The sequence below is a fragment of the Staurois parvus genome, unplaced genomic scaffold (assembly GCF_062004578.1).
Source record: "Staurois parvus isolate SC_StPar_1 unplaced genomic scaffold, SC_StPar_1.0 ptg000436l, whole genome shotgun sequence".
NCBI lineage: Eukaryota > Metazoa > Chordata > Amphibia > Anura > Ranidae > Staurois > Staurois parvus.
In genome coordinates, this window is record NW_028318232.1 from 6,898,352 (window position 1) to 6,916,043 (window position 17,692).

At 41.5% G+C, this 17,692-nt stretch overlaps 1 protein-coding gene across 2 annotated transcripts in view; it reads right to left on the minus strand.

The window, feature by feature from the left end:
- XRCC6 (X-ray repair cross complementing 6) overlaps positions 1 to 17,692 on the minus strand; it is a 223,278-nt gene that overhangs the window by 153,202 nt on the left and 52,384 nt on the right. For both annotated transcript variants that reach the window (XM_089687719.1, XM_089687718.1), the window contains exons 4-5: positions 17,540 to 17,678; positions 3,631 to 3,885 (exon numbers count right to left, since the gene is read on the minus strand). In XM_089687719.1, coding sequence (XP_089543845.1) covers positions 3,631 to 3,885; positions 17,540 to 17,678 — 394 coding nt within the window. The remainder of the gene's footprint in view (positions 1 to 3,630; positions 3,886 to 17,539; positions 17,679 to 17,692) is intronic.

A 17,692-nucleotide genomic window follows, 5' to 3' on the forward strand; every position in this document is an offset into this window, starting at 1 on the left:
GCTTGACCGCTGCTCTTGAGGATGTTGCCCGGCAGAAGGCCATTCTGGCACAGAATCATAAATGGAGTGATATTAAAAACCTTCCCAAACAGGACAAACTTGTATTCGAAACCTGGAATGCTATCCCCAACACTTATATAAACATGAAAAAGTATGCATTTGGAGTGCTGTCGATCTTCGGCTCCACATATGTATGTGAGCAGGTCTTCTCCAACATGAACTATATTAAAAACAAACATCGATCACGCCTCACAGATGACAGCTTGCAAGCCTGTGTGAAAATGAAGGTGACGTCTTACAGCCCTGATGTGCAGACACTGTGCACTGAGGTTCAGGAGAAAAAAATCCCATTAACCAGATAAATTAAATATTTTAATTAGCTATTAATGTGCAAAAATATATTTTACATTGTTAAGTGGAAAAGTTATTTTTTTCTTCAGATTGACAGCTAACTGCACGATCCTGTATATAGCATTAAGGTAAGAAACAATATATGCAGTGTTGGATTTGTTTTAAATGTTGCAATGGTTTTGCGGCTCCCAGTCTTTTTTTTTCCCTTCGGAAACGGGTCCAAGTGGCTCTTTATGTCTTAAAGGTTGCAGACCCCTGCCATAGACACACTCCTAAACCTTGTGGACAGCACTCCTAGAAGAGTTCAAGTTGTGATAGCTGCAAAGGGTAGGCCAACTCAATATTGAACCCTACAGACTAATGTGCATGTAAAGGACACACACACACACACACACACACACACACACACACACTTTTAGGTTTTTGTTTCAGGTATTTAAAAAAACATATTGAAGCTATAGTTATATAATGGATATGGGCTGATAGTGCACACTCTCAGGTTTAATTTGAGGGTATGTACATCCAAATTGGAGGAATTACAGCTCTTAAGAGTAGCCCCCCCCCCTTTTTCAAGGGACCAAAAGTAATTGAACAATTGAATATAATCATACATAAAAATGTTCATTTTTAATATTTTGTTGAGAATCCTTTACTAGCAACGACTGCCTGAAGTCTGGAACCCATGGACATTACCAAAGACTGGGTTTTCTCCTTTCTTTTGCTTTGCCAGGCTCTAACTGCAGATGTCTTCAGTTGTTCTTTGTGGGTCTTTCTGCCTTTAGTTTTGCCTTCAGCAAGTGAAACGCATGCTCAATTGGGTTGAGATCAGGTGATTGATTCGGCCATTGCAGAATATTCCACTTTTTTTCCTTCAAAAGCTCCTGGGTTGCTTTTGCAGTGTGTTTTGGATCACTGTTCATGTATACTCCTAGATTGTAAGCTCGAAAGAGCAGGGCCCTCGATCCCCTCATGTTTTGCATTGTATTGGTATTGTTCTGTCACATGTTCTGTCCCCCTTTGTAATGTACAGCGCTGAGCGAACTATTGGCGCTTTATAAATACTGTATAATAATAATAATATACTGTGAAGCGCCGTCCAATCAACTTTGCTGCATTTGGCTGAATCTGGGCTGACAGTATATCGCTAAACACTGCAGAATTCATCCGACTGCTTTTGTCTTCTGTCACATCATCAATAAACACCAATGACAGTGCCACTGGAAGCCATGCATGCCCATGCCATCACACTGCCTCCACCACGTTTTACAGATGAGGTTGTGCGCTTTGGATCATGAGCTGTTCCAAGCCTTCTCCACACTTTTTTCTTCCCAGCATTCTTTTACAGATTAATCTTAGTTTCATCCGTCCAAAGAATGCTTTTCCAGAACTGGTCTGGCTTTTTTAGATGTTTTTTTGCAAAGTCTAATCGGGCTTTTCTATTCTTCAGGCTTATGAATGGTTTGCACCTTGCAGTGAACCCTCTGTATTTGCTCTCCTGAAGTCTTCTCTTCATTGTAGACTTTAACAATGATACACCCACCTCCTGGAGAGTGTCCTTCATTTTTCTGGATGTTGTGAATGGGTTTTTCTTTACCATAGAGAGGGTCCTGCGATCATTCACCACTGTTGTCTTCCGTGGATGTCCATGCCTTTCTACATTGCTGAGCTTACCAGTGTGTTCTTTCCTCAGAATGTAACTGTTGATTTGGCCACTCCAAATGATGCTGCTATCTCTCTGATGGATTTGTTTCCTTTATTAATCCTTACAATGGCCTGTTTCACTTGCATAGAAAGCTCCTTTGAACGCATGATGCAGGTTCACAGCAATAGATTCCAAATACCACACTTAGAAACAACTCCAGACCTTTTACCTGCTTAATTGATGAAGAAATGATGGTGTAGACCACACCTGACCATGAAACAGCTTTTGATTCAACTGTCCAATTACTTTTGGTCCCTTGAAAAAGGGGAGATGGTTACGCTTAAGAGCTGTAATTCCTAAACAATTCCTCCATTTTGGATGTACATACCCTCAAATTAAACCCAAGAGTGTTCACTTTCAGCCCATATCATTATATAAACTATAGCTTGAATATGTTTTGGTAAATACCTGAATAAAACCAAAAATGTTGCCTGTGACCAAATATATATGGGCCTAACTGCATATATATATATATATATATATATATATATATATATATATATATATATATTTATTACACACACTCACACACACACATACATACACACACATACATACATATACACATACACCCACACATATATATATATATATATATATATATATATATATATATATACACACACACACACACAGGGTCAGTTGGATCAGAAGACACAGACGTGGGAAAAGCAGGCTACGTGCTCGGAGCCTCTAGGTCCTTCTATTGATCCAACTGACCCTCCACCTCTTCCAGTGATGTCACTTCTGGTGTACTCCAGGTTGGTTGCACAGTCCCTTCCTGTACAGACGCTGCTGGATCGGCCACACAACACCATCACACTGCAGGATTGACTCTTACTGTGCCTTCTTAATACTCCATCAGCCCAGCACACATCCCCCATGCCACCAGTGGTGCCTGCAGGACGTTGAGGACTGATCATCCTATATACACAGATGAGCTTGTTTTCTAATTACTCTTGTGAGTGTTTTCAATCCTTTGCCATTAAATACATTTTTATGTGCTGCAGTTAGATGGGCGCCTCCTGTTTCCTTTCTTAGGCTGGCAATACATTATACAATTTTCTTGGTTTAGAGTTACCAAAAACCATGTAATAGGAGGTCAAAACTAACAACACTTTCAATTGTGTCCAATTAGGCAGGCTAAGGTAAGTCTAAAGGAAATTGGGCAGAAATTGGACAGAAAATTGTATAGTGTATGGCCAGCCTTATGTATTTGCAATCAATTTAATTTACCACAGGTGGAATCCAATCAAAGTGTAGAAACATCTCAGCAACAATCAAGAGACATGGGAGGCACCTGAGCTAAATTTCAAGTGTTGCTGCAAAGGGTTTTATTGCTTATGCCAATGTGATATTAGGTTTGTTTTTAGGTTTAATAAAATTTACAGACATTTCTAAATTCTGTTTTTGCTTTGTCATTATGGGGTACTGAGTGCAGATTAAGGAGAAAAACAAATGAATTTTAACAACTGTGGTGTTAGGCTGCAACATAATAAAATTGAAAAAAGTGAAATGCAAATGCATTCTGAGACATTTGAAATACCCTACAGAACTACCGACATCTTTTTCCTTACCAGTTTCGCGAAGGTCTCTTGCCTTGGCTCTCGCTTGTGTTGTTTTGGCAGAATCAATGGAATGTGGATCATCTTCATTGGTGAACAACATAATACGCTTGTGACTCAGTTTCATCTTAACATTGCTAAAGAGATTTGAGCATTGCCAGAGAGCTTCTCCCAGGGAATAATCCAGTGAATGACCTATGGTGTCAGAGAAAAAAGATCTTCCTTTTTCTTCTCTGTACTTATCTAGATCCAGAACTCGCTTTGCTCCTGTTCATGAGACAAATACAATGGTCATTATGGCATTCAAAACATCATTGTTCTGAGAAAATACACATTTCTGCTAGCACTAGTAAGATATAAGCATACACCAGTATACAGCAAAACTTCACATAGATTCAACAAAACATATTTAAAAAATTGTTATGTTAGAGAACAAACTGAGTTAATTATACAGATTATCCCTACTACCTAGGGCAAAACAATGCATACTGTATATCTGCAGAAGCATAGGGGCCATCCACCCACTGGCCACCCCAGGCCCCTATGCTTCAGCATATATGCTCTTTTTTAAACTGTGGATGACAAATCTCATCCAGCAGCGTTGCCCACATTGATTTATGTATATTCTGAGAGCAAGTTCCTGTTGCTGTCAGAATAAACAGGTCGGTGCTGCAGCTGAAAGCATTCTTGCAAAGAATGCCAGCAATTGTTAACAATAAAACAGTAACAATAAAACAGTAAAAGGTGTAACAGTAGAACAATAACAAAAAATTATAACTTTTTGTTTTTTAAATTTTTAAATTTTTTGGGGGGATTTGTACTTTTTTTTTTTTTTTTAAACTAACTTTTTAAAAACAGATTGTAGGGTCTCTCCAAATGCAATAGCCAGTTTCCTGGCTACCTAACATCTTTCGAGACCCTGTGTAAATATGTGCCCTGAATTGTGCTGTGCTGTATCCTATACTAATACTCCACTAGTGTGTGGTAGCGACGGAAGCAGTCCTTGAGGCAGAGACCAGGTTGGTCAAGACAGGAGGAACAAAAAAAACCGTGTCACGCCTAATTCCAGGTCTGCTACAAACACAACATCTTTTTTGGGGAGCCTTTGAGTCATGGTATCAGGAATGGCATCAGGAAAATGCCTCTCTTCAGCCGGCTAACTGCATTTGTGTTGGAGATTTGCAGCATAGAACCTTCTGGATACAAAAGGGCCGTGATGATCTCTTCCTGGAATTTTAGGAAGGATCCACTTCGTCCAGTTGCTTTGCAAAGCACAAAAGCATTGTATAGAGCCAATTGAAATAAATAAACATTATGTTTATAAATGAAATAACATCATTATGATAACTTTGTCCTGGATGGAAATTGGGTCTATTATTCTGAAAATATGGCTTCCGAGTATAAGAATGGCCTCTTCCCTGTGGCCCTCTATATCCAGTACCCCCATTCCTAGGTCTCCACCCATTCCTGGGTGTTTGGTACATACGGGGATTAAAATTATTATGAGCTTGATTAGGTCCTTTGATTGGTTCCCTAATTGGATACATAGAACTGTCACCCATAATTTTCTTTTCTTTAACCGGAGTGGTATTGGCTGAATTAGCCTTTACTTCATTTACAGGGGACTGCCATTTAAATACTTGGCCTTTCTTCAGATCATTTAGATCCCTTTGATATTCTTTAGACTTTCTATATTTAAGCTCCTGGTCTAAGTTCTCAAGATCTTTATTGAGACGTTTGGTCAAATTAAGCATTTCCGGGGTTTCTTTGAACGGTTCTAATTTTACTTTAATTTCTCCTATTTGAGCTTCTAAATTCCTCAATTTCTTTTGTTTTCTCTTTAATAAGACTTTTACCAGTTCCAATCCTCTTTCGTGAAAGAAATTGAACCAGTTCCAATCCTCTTTCGTGAAAGAAATTGAACCATTCATCTATTGCCTCAGGATCCGTTAACCCATCACAAATGGGCACATCCCACCATAACCTCCTGGGTACCAGTTTATCTTTTAGATATTTTTCATGGGTAACAATATCCCACCACGTGGAGACCTTCTCCATTATGTGACATAGCTTCCTATAATGAGTATCTAGGTCACCCACTGATCCACACTCAGGTTGGTTAAATATTTCTTCCAAGTTTATGGACCTATTTTCTATGAATTCGCATTACCGTCAAGCAGGTTCCCTATAGATAAGATAGCTGCGCACCAATGGTGATATCTTGATGAAGTCACGTGGTTGAGTGACGCAACGCGTAGATATGCCGTGACGCAGCTTCCGGTACGCGGTGACGCACATCTGGCGCAGAGCCTTTTTTGAACACCCATACTAATCCTAACTCATGCAGTACACCCAGGCATGAGGTTTACTATGTCATTGTACCAGAGTTCAACAAAGTGAGTGGGCATTTTATTATTTAATAAAAAGAGAGTCTTATTTACTACACTATGGCTGGCTGTCAGGGACTGCTTGAACTGCTGCAAAAAGGTGCTGGCAGGTGCCGGGGCTGATTCCGCTAACACTGCGTTTTTGGGGACACTACACTAATGTGAATGCTGGTATAGCGCTGATCTGATCAAAGATATTGATCCGTTCAGACACTATACTTGCAATGGAGGTTTGTGTATGAGCGTGTTCCTGGCAATCAAGGGGTTAAATGTGATTACTGGTGTACTAACGGGCAATCTGACGCTACCTTGGAGGGGCGCTGATGTTAACGCTATCTGAAGTTACCAGCGACACTAATAAAGTGATCAGCAAAAAATCTGTAAACTGTACTAATGACACTGGTGACTGTCAACACAGGATAGGACAGGGATCGGTCATCCGACTTAGGCTGGACATCACTGGCCTAAATTGGATGATTGATCCCTCGTGGATTAAATCGGGGGGCCCCCCACCAAATCACGGGAGCGCGATTCACATATATATTTATACACACACACACACACACACACTTTTGTGCAGCGGGCCCACCCTGCAGCAGTAAATGTACTGTGGGCGGGCCTTAAGCAGTTAAAGGGCTTTATTTCCTCATTACACTTCTTGACTACCTACCACAGTTTCGGAAGCCCCGAAATGCCAAGATAGCACCAAACTCCCCCAAATGACCACTTTTGGGAAAGTAGACACACCAGGGAATTTGATAAGAAGCATGGTGAGTATTTTGCAGATCTAGTTTGTTGCCACAAGTTTTTGGAAAATGAAGAAAACAAAAACATTTTTTTCTTTTCTTTTTTTTAGATTTCAAAACATTGTGAGAAAAAATTAGATCTGCAAAATACTCACCACACCCCTTTTTAAATACCTTGGGGTGTCTACTCTCCACAAAGGGGTAATTTGGGGGGGGGGGGGGTTGGTGCTATCCTGGCATTTAAGGGCCTCTGAAACTGATAGGTAGTGAGGAAGTGAAATGAGAAAGTTATGCACCTTCAGGCTTTCAAAGTGGTCATTGGCTCATTTCAGGATCTTGTATGTGGCTAGGCTCCCAAAACATCTCACACATGTAGTATCCTCATACTCGGTAGAAGTAGCAGAATGTATTTTGGGGTGGAATTCCACATATATCTATGGCTTGTGTGAGCAATATATCATTTAAGTGACAACTTTGTGTAAAAAAGAAAAAAAAAAAAGTTTTTGTCATTTTCCAAAAACTTGTGGAAAAAAAAAAATCTTCCATGGACTCAACATGCCTCTCAGCAGATATCTTAGGGCAGTGATGGCGAACCCGTGGCACGCGTGCCACAGCCGGCACGCCGAGCCTCATCTGTGGGCACGCCAGGAGAATCCAGCGGCGCGCTGTCTTCCCGGCTGTAGTGTGCGTGACAGCCGGGTCCCAAGTGCGCATGCACAAGAAGCAGTGCTCTTTGTGAATGGTAAGGCGGTACCTGGGACACATTACAGATCCCAGAAGCCGCCGGACCAATCACAAAGCGCAGCGCTTCTCGCGCATGCGCACTGGGCATCCGGCTGTCCGACGAGCGCCCACACTACAGAAGCCGGGAAGACAACGCGCGGCTGGATAAAGGAACAGGTAAGATAAAAAAAAAACTCTGCGGAAGTAAGAGCGGGTAACTGTCAAATTCAGGTACCCGCTCCCCCTCCCTCCCCAAAGGTCAGCAGTCATCCCTGTGCTGTCCGCAGTCTCTGGTCATCCCTGTGCTGTCCGCAGTCTCTGGTCATCCCTGTGCTGTCGGCAGTCTCTGGTCATCTCCTGTACTGTCGGCAGTCTCTGGTCATCTCCTGTACTGTCGGCAGTCTCTGGTCATCTCCTGTACTGTCGGCAGTCTCTGGTCATCTCCTGTACTGTCGGCAGTCTCTGGTCATCTCCTGTACTGTCGGCAGTCTCTGGTCATCTCCTGTACTGTCGGCAGTCTCTGGTCATCCCTGTACTGTGTCCGCAGTCTCTGGTCATCCCTGTACTGTGTCCGCAGTCTCTGGTCATCCCTGTACTGTGTCCGCAGTCTCTGGTCATCTCCTGTACTGTGTCCGCAGTCTCTGGTCATCTCCTTTACTGTGTCCGCAGTCTCTGGTCATCCCTGTACTGTGTCCGCAGTCTCTGGTCATCTCCTGTACTGTGTCCGCAGTCTCTGGTCATCTCCTGTACTGTGTCCGCAGTCTCTGGTCATCTCCTGTACTGTGTCCGCAGTCTCTGGTCATCTCCTGTACTGTGTCCGCAGTCTCTGGTCATCTCCTGTACTGTGTCCGCAGTCTCTGGTCATCTCCTGTACTGTGTCCGCAGTCTCTGGTCATCTCCTGTACTGTGTCCGCAGTCTCTGGTCATCTCCTGTACTGTGTCCGCAGTCTCTGGTCATCTCCTGTACTGTGTCCGCAGTCTCTGGTCATCCCTGTACTGTGTCCGCAGTCTCTGGTCATCCCTGTACTGTCCGCAGTCTCTGGTCATCTCCTGTACTGTCCGCAGTCTCTGGTCATCTCCTGTACTGTGTCCGCAGTCTCTGGTCATCTCCTGTACTGTGTCCGCAGTCTCTGGTCATCTCCTGTACTGTGTCCGCAGTCTCTGGTCATCTCCTGTACTGTGTCCGCAGTCTCTGGTCATCTCCTGTACTGTGTCCGCAGTCTCTGGTCATCTCCTGTACTGTGTCCGCAGTCTCTGGTCATCTCCTGTACTGTGTCCGCAGTCTCTGGTCATCTCCTGTACTTTCCGCAGTCTCTGGTCATCTCCTGTACTGTCCGCAGTCTCTGGTCATCTCCTGTACTTTCCGCAGTCTCTGGTCATCCCTGTACTGTCCGCAGTCACTGGTCATCCCCTGTACTGTGTCCGCAGTCTCTGGTCATCTCCTGTACTGTGTCCGCAGTCTCTGGTCATCTCCTGTACTGTGTCCGCAGTCTCTGGTCATCCCTGTACTGTCCGCAGTCTCTGGTCATCTCCTGTACTGTCCGCAGTCTCTGGTCATCCCTGTACTGTGTCCGCAGTCTCTGGTCATCCCTGTACTGTGTCCGCAGTCTCTGGTCATCCCTGTACTGTGTCCGCAGTCTCTGGTCATCCCTGTACTGTGTCCGCAGTCTCTGGTCATCCCTGTACTGTGTCCGCAGTCTCTGGTCATCCCTGTACTGTGTCCGCAGTCTCTGGTCATCCCTGTACTGTGTCCGCAGTCTCTGGTCATCCCTGTACTGTGTCCGCAGTCTCTGGTCATCCCTGTACTGTTAATTAGTTTGCACTACTGTACGAGTTGTTTTTTCTAAACCAGAAGCTCGATATTCAGGTTTCATTGCAGTGTTGGCACTTTGAAAGAAATAAGTTGGTTTTGGGTTGCAGTTTGGGCACTCGGGCTCAAAAAGGTTCTCCATCACTGTCTTAGGGTGTCTACTTTCCAAAAAGGGGCCATTTGGGGGTGTTTGTACTGTCCTGGTACTTTAGCACCTCAAGAAATGTCAGAAAGTAAAAGCTGTGTAAATTCCATTATCTATACCATAGTTTGTAGATGCTATAACTTTCACACAAACCAATTAATATGCAGTAGTTTAAATTTTTTTTTACCAAAGACGTGTAACAAAATACATTTTGGCCTAAATTTGATGAAATTTTAGTTTTTTGGATTTTTTTTTATGACAGAAATGAGAGAATATAGTTTTTTTTCAAACTTTTCAGTCTTTTTTTTTGTTTATCGAAAAAAAAAACCCAGGAGGTGATTAAATACCACCAAAGGAAAGCTCTGTGTGTGCAAATAAGGACATAAAATTTAATTTATATACAGTATTGCATGACTGTACATGCGCAAAAAAAATTGAATAAATTGCAATATCTATACCATAGTTTGTAGATGCTATAACTTTCAAACAAAGAAATCAATATACACTTATTGGGATAGTGTTAGCGCCCCTCCTAGATAGCGCCAGTTTGCCCGCTAATGCACGGGATTTTTTTTACCAAAAACATGTAGCAGAATACATTTTGGCCTAAATTTATGACTAAATGAGTTTACTGTATATATTTTTATAGCTGAAAGTAAAAAAAATTTTTTTTTTTTTTCAAAATTTTTGGACTTTTTTTTTTTACAGCGCAAAAATAAAAAGCGCACAGGTGATCAAATACCACTGAAAGAAAGCTCTATTTATGTGAAAAAAGACACACATTTCATTTGGGTACAGCATTGCATCACTGCGCAATTACCAGCTGAAGTAGTGCAGAGCCGAATAGCAAAAAAAAAGCCTGGTCAGGAAGGGGGGTAAATCCTCAGGAGGGCTAGTGGTTAAACAACAAAATTGTTACCCAATATGACAAACTGAATTCTCCTGGGAATTGACAAATATAAGTTTTGGATGGGGGATAATGAAATTTGATACTACTCATGTAAAAATCGTTCCAGTTGTCGCAGAGATGCCAGAGGCAGAAAACAAGCTTGAACCTTGCTCTAAAAAATTGATCATAGTGGCTTTATATTAAGGCCCAGCGACTGTGGCATCCAGGGAAGGTGCAAGACTTCGTCTGCATGCTCGTCAAACCACGATTTGACAACATCAGCTGTGTGAATTGGAGCATTATAAATTTGGTAAATGGCGCTGTCTTTGGCAAACCATGTAACGATAGAGCAAAACGGAGGGTGCACTGGCCTAGTGCATTATCCTTAAAACATATTTGTATTTTTTATAAAAGTGGTATTATACTAAAAAAAAAAACCTGCAAATATCGCAAGCTTATCATACAGAAAGAGCACAGTCCAATCCACGATTCATCATGTCACATAACAGGGCAATAGGACCTCCAACAGGCTACCACGTTTCGAGGACTAACCTCTTCCTCAGAGCCAACAAGACTGTTGCTTATAGAATACGATGTTATGGCTTCCTAAGGTGGAAGGGGAAAAGACACCAGGGCTTTCTATGTATTCCCCTCTAAAGTATGCTGCTTACAGAGAGGTAAAGCTGCAAGTAAGCCTATTGGATCCTTGGAATCCATACTGCAAGAAATTTCCTGTGCGTGACCAGAAAGAGGATAGTAATTTTCTTATTTACAAAGACTGTGTCTATGCGCTGTGGAAATTTCATGAATTGTGTGAATTGCAAAAGCCCTTGCAAAGTTTGATGGCTAGTAACATGCAAGTTACTATTTGGGCCTAATGAGAGTCGTCTTGGGAAGGGGCAATTAACCTCCCTGGAGTATAGCTCTGGGTAAAGTTTCAGCACCACAAGCGGTAACCCCAAGCTACACTCGGGTATACCTTGCAGTGTTGCTCCGGAACCTCTTCTTCACTTACCTTGTCCTTCGCTCCCGCGATGTACCCCCTGCAGCTTCCCCGGCGATGTCCTCTGGCCGATGCCGGCATCCGTCTTCTGGTTTCCATTCCCTGCGACGTCAGGACGTACGGGGACGGAACGGCGGGGAATTTAAAAATGTCAAAAAGTGACATTCACTAAAATCACATAGTAAAACATTATTGTATCAAACCATTTCACATACATTTTGTCCCTAGTGCTTTGTCATGTGCCCTGTCTGCATTTTTACCGTTCTTTCTGCCTGGAAACTGAGAAATGTCCATGGCGTCCAAAAAGCGTCTCTTTAGGTCAAAAGCGGTTTTAGACCAGCTAGAAAATAGCGATAGTAAATTAGAACTACTTGCAGAATTGAGTGATGATTCGTGGGGAAATTTGTCATCAGACACTGAAAACGATTTTGCGACTTTGCTCATTGATGTGCGAACTTGGTGCTATATATTTCAAATTTCAGTGTTTTTGGTTTGATTATATTCTTGAATTAAATGTATTATATTATTTTTTATGATTATTTATTAAATTATAATTTATGATTTCGTGTTTCAAATTTATTCCTAAAAATTACAGGCCTACAATAAAAAAAATACATATTTCCATGCAAAAAATGTACAGCTTTGAGAACAGAAATACTGACATAATCAGACAACTAGGGAGGTAAATAAGGTTTAAAGGATCTTAAGGGCTTTGTTAAAAAAAAAAATAAATCTACTTGGCATATGTCCAGTACACCAGATGTGCATCGCATCTCCTATAGCGTTGCAGGGTTTAAAATATGTATTGGGAAGCAAAGGATGCAAGTGTGACAAATCGGGATAGAAGTAATTTTCAAATTTTTAATGCCTCAAATGCAGTAAAACATGTACATCATATTTTATTTTAAGAGATTTTTTTATTGTGAGTCTTTTTTGTCCCATAATAATTTTTCCAGCTTTGGTTGTATAATTATTTTGGGACAGGATGCATTGCCTTGTTCCATCTTTTCTGGTTCCGGTTTTTGATCATTAGTAGAGAAAGGAGGGGTATCCTTTCCTATATATGAAGCAACGTTTTGACGCCGGCCACGCCCCCGAGGACATCATTGGTGATGAAACACATAGGAAGGAGCCACAGCGTGTGATGTCACCACGCATCGGAACATGGCAGCCATCTTAATGGTTGGAAACAAATCGCAATTTGGATATGGTGACATGCTATTTTAATTATTATATGATGTATGTGTTTTACTGCATTTTAGGCATTCAAAATTTTAAAATTACTATACTATGAGGATTCCTTTTTTTCCCTTCTAAACTGGATTGTCCTCTACAAGGATAATATTTACTTAGGTCCATCCAAAAACATTCTGTATTGAAGACCAGGATCCTTAAGGATTGTTTACAAGTCCATAATTTGCTTCCAGGAAACACACAGCGCATATTGACCTTTCCTTTTTTGGGGGTCAATATCATCTGGTAAGTGTGATTGGTGTTGGTGAAGGATTTTTCCTTTTGGTGATTTCTTGAGAATTTGTTGGATTTCTGTTGGGTCCTTGATCGAAGAACTTCTTTCTACATACAAATAGCTTTGGAATGGACTGTTTTGTTATATTAATAATGTACTTGAAAGTTTAAATTTAGCGCAGCACTTTCTGTATATATATTTTTTATGTAGTGTAACCTGCAATATTGTGCTGGCCACTTATTTGGGGTATACCCACTGAATCTGAATAGATCATAGTGCAATATAGCGCATATATATATATATATATATATATATATATATATATCTTTTTTGGAATCTTGATAGAACCAAGTACCACTGGGTGACAATCTTTAACCGCTCTGCAGCCGCCCTATAGCAGATATACTGCCACAGGGTGTCAGGGGTGCGCAAAATGATATATACACACACACACACACACACACACACACACACACACACACACACACACACACACACATATACACACAGTTGCAAGAAAAAGTATGTGAACCCCTTGGGATTACGTGGAGTTTTGCATGAATTGGGCATGAAATGTGCTCTGAACGTCATCTAAGGCACAACAATAGAAGAACACAGTCTGCTGAACAGAATACTACACAAACATTGGATGTTGCCATGGTTTAATTGCACATAACATGTAAACATTCACAGTGCAGGGAGGAAAAAGTATGTGAGGCCCTAGCTTAATGACTTCTCCCAGAGCTAATTGGAGCCAGGAGTGAGCCAGCCTTGACTCCAATCAGTGTGATGATATTGGATGTGTTGCTGACAGCTGTCCTGCCCTTAAAAAACACCTGTTTTGGGTTTACTGGTTTCAAGAAGTACTGTCTGATGTGAACCATGCCTCACAGAAAAGAGCTCTCAGAAGACCAACGATCAAGAATTGTTGACTTGCATGAAGCTGGAAAGGGTTACAAAAGTATCTCCAAAAGCCTTGATGTTCATGTGTCCACAGTAAGACGGACTGTCTACAAATGGAGAAAGTTTAGCACTGTTGCTACTCTCCCTAGGCGTGGTCATCCTGTAAAAATGACTGCAAGAGCACAGCGCAGAATGCTGCATGAGGTAAAGAAGAATCCCAGAGTGTCAGCTAAAGACCTACAGAAATCTCTGGCACATGCTAACATTTTTGTTGACACATCTACAATAAGGAAACCATTAAACAAGAATGAAGTACATGGGAGGACACCACGGAGGAAGCCATTGCTGTCCAAAAAGAATATTGCAGCACGTTTGAAGTTTGCAAAAGAGCACCTGGATGTTCCACAGCACTACTGGCAAAATATACTGTGGACAGATGAAACCAAGATTGAGTTGTTTGGGAAGAACACACAACACTATGTGGAGAAAAAAAGGCTCAGCACACCAACATCAAAACCTCATCCCCACTGTAAAACATGGCAGAGGGAGCATCATGGTTTGGGGCTGCTTTGCTGCCTCAGGGCCTGGATGGATTGTTGTCATTGATGGGAAAATGAATTCCAGAGTTTATCAAGACATTTTGCAGGAAAATGTACGACCATCTGTCCGCCAACTGAAGCTCCGCAGAGGATGGGTGATGCAACAGGACAATGACCCAAAGCATACAAGTAATTCGACAAAACAATGGCTGCAATAGCACAGAATACGCCTTCTGGAGTGGCCCAGTCAGAGTCCTGACCTCAACCCGATTGAAATGCTGTGGCATGACCTTAAGAGAGTGATTCACATCAGACATCCCAAGAATATTGCTACACTGAAACAGTTTTGTGAAGAGGAGTGGTCCAAAATTACTCCAGATCGTTATACACACACACACACACACACACACACACACACACACACACACACACACACACACGATTTTGCATTTTTGGGTCCTGGCCAGTGATTACTTGCTGGCACCCGGTGATTGCCGCAAAATACCGATGGAGGAAGAGAACTTTAAGTAAACCATACAGTTCTCTCTCCTGTCCGCTCCTGCACACTGCTTTGTATGGCTCTGCATAGCACAGCCATACAAAGCAGTGTGCTTACAGTTGAAAGCACTAACACAGCATATACAGTCAAGTAGCACACAACCCTTTGATCGCCCCACATGTTAACCCCTTCCTGCCCAGTGCCATTAGTACAGCGTCAGTGGTTTTTATTAGCACTGATCACTGTATTGGTGTCACAGGGGATGTCAGTGACACCATGTCAGTTCCCTCCACTGTCAACATGCCCACCGCAGTGCCGCTATAAGTCGCTGATCGCCACCATTACTAGTAATAATAAAAAAAAAAAATTCCAGTATATATACCGCCACTTGTAAACGCTATAACTTTCACGTAAACCAATTAATTTACACGTATTGCGATTTTTTTTTTTTTTTTTAGCAAAGACATGCAGTAGAAAACATTTTGGCCTAAATTTATGATGAAATTAGATTTTTTATGTTTTTTTACTGGACATGTTTAATAGCAAAAAGTCAAAACTATTGTTTTTTTTTCAAAATGGTCAGTGGTTTTTTTTTTTTTTTTTTTCTAATAGTGCAAAAAAAAATGCACAGGCAATCAAATACCAATAACCACTGTGGGAAAAAAAAAGGACGTAAAAGTTTGTTTGGGTGCCTTTTTGCATGACCGTGCAATTGTCAATTAAAGTAACAGCGCCATAATGCAAAAAATGGCCTGGTCAGGAAGAGGGGGGGTAAATCCTCTGGAGGGCAAGTGGTTAAATTCTGACTCGGCCAATGTTATATTTATAGAACATGAGGTGATAGTGGACCAAATTTCTTGCTAGTCTTCCTCAGTTTTGGTGCACTGAAGGTTACTCTCCAATTTGTAAAAAAAGGTGAGGTCAGTATGTTTGGTTAAACAGTTGAGCTGGAGATACATAGTGGAAATCAGTTTAGGGGAGTGAGGTGTTAAATAGCAGATGTGGTCAAAACAGATGAATGGTGAGTTTACCACTAGCAAGCACCAAAAGTTCTGTTGTGCTTTTCATTCACCTTTTCACAGAATTGCTCAGTATTTGTCTTCATGATTTGGGGTATGCCACAATACTGATTTACCGAAAAACAAAATGCAACAATTCATCAATGTATAAGCACCAGGAAGGAGGGTAACAGGAACAATCTCCGACACATGCTTGTTCTCGTAAACAAAAGTAGCATTTGTGTATAAGTAGCCCATCTGATTATATTCTTTACTAGGAAGGAGAGAGGATTTTCATGCACTTGCACATTTTAACATTATTATTCATTGCTGCCCCAAAATTAAAATTACAAGACACTTAAAATTGGCAAAACAAAATTTTATGACTGTATATTCAATATATCATGTGTTTACTTTTACGTCCCAGCAATTACATGAGAGAGACCCAGTGATTAGCTGCAGGCAGCAGCCTCACTAAAAAGTAATGGGAGGCTGAGGGATCTCACAGCTAATCTCAGCCACTCACATGTAATCGCTGATGGAGGGATTACCTGCAAATGGTAGACCTTGAACACAGACAGACAGGTGGGGGTTTATTTACTAAAGCTGGAGAGTCCAAAATCAGACTCCCTTCTGCATAGAAACCAATCAGCTTCCAGGTATCATTGCCAAAGCTTCATTGAACAAGCTGAGGTTAGAAGCTGATTGGTTTCTTTGCAGAAGGGAGTCTGATTTTGGACTCTCCAGCTTTAGTAAATAAACCCCATTGCGTCCAAGGCTGATCATTCAGCTGGGTTTAGGTTTCATTACCCTCCCTAGCGGTCTGATTATGTCAGTATTTCTGTGCTCAAAGTGGTACTTTTTTTGCATGGAAATATGTTGTTTTTTTATTGTAGGCCTGTAATTCTTAGGAATAACTCACTGAAATCTGTCCGAACAAGAGTCTAGTAAACATCCCGGGTATGATAAAATTTGAACCACGAAATCATAAATTAGAATATAATAAATAATCATAAAAAATAATATAATAAATTTAGTTCAATAATGTAATCAAACCAAACACACTGAAATTTGAAATAGAGCACCAAGTTTGCACATCAATGAGCTTAGTCGCAAAATCGTTTTTAATGTCTGATGACGAATTTCCCCACAAATCATCACTCAATTCTGCAAGTGGTTCTAATTTACTATGGCTGTTCTCTAGCTGGTCTAAAACCAATTTTGACCTAAAGGGACGCTTTTTGGATGCCATAGACGTTTCTCAGTTTCCAGGCAAAAAGAACAGTAAAAATGTAGGCAGGGCACAGGACAAAGCATTAGGGATAAAATGTATGTGAAATGGTTTGATACAGTAATGCTATACTATGATATTTTAGTGTATTGAGTAAATGTCACATTTTTAAAATTTCCCGCCGGTTCCATCCCCCGTACATCCTGACGCTCGCAGGGAACGGAACCTGGAAGATGGAAGCCGGCATCGGCCGGAGGACATGGCCGGGGACACTGCAGGGGGGCATCGCAGGAGCGCAGGACAAGGTAAGTGCTGGAGGGAATCCCTGAGCAACGCTGCAGGGTAATCCCGAGTGTAGCTCGGGTTACCGCTTCTGGTACTGAAAGTTAACCCCAAGCTACACTCGGGAATTCCACCAGGGGGGTTAATATGCCTTTATAAAAGCTGACCATCACTGCATATTTTTTTTTTCAGTGGGTAAATAAAAAATATACCAATATCTGTTTAACAAATTCTTGGTATTTGGAACTAGGATTTTTGCATTTACACTCTAAGCTGAGCAACACAAATCATTTCTTACCTGGTGTATCCAGATTATGCAGAACATGTATTTGCTTAAAGGGGTCAGAATTTTTGCTTTCCCTGGTCCCAAAAAACACCACAGATAATAGATCACGGTCACTGCTGATGATCTTGCTGGTGTAAACACTACGAATACACTAGAAAGAGAAAA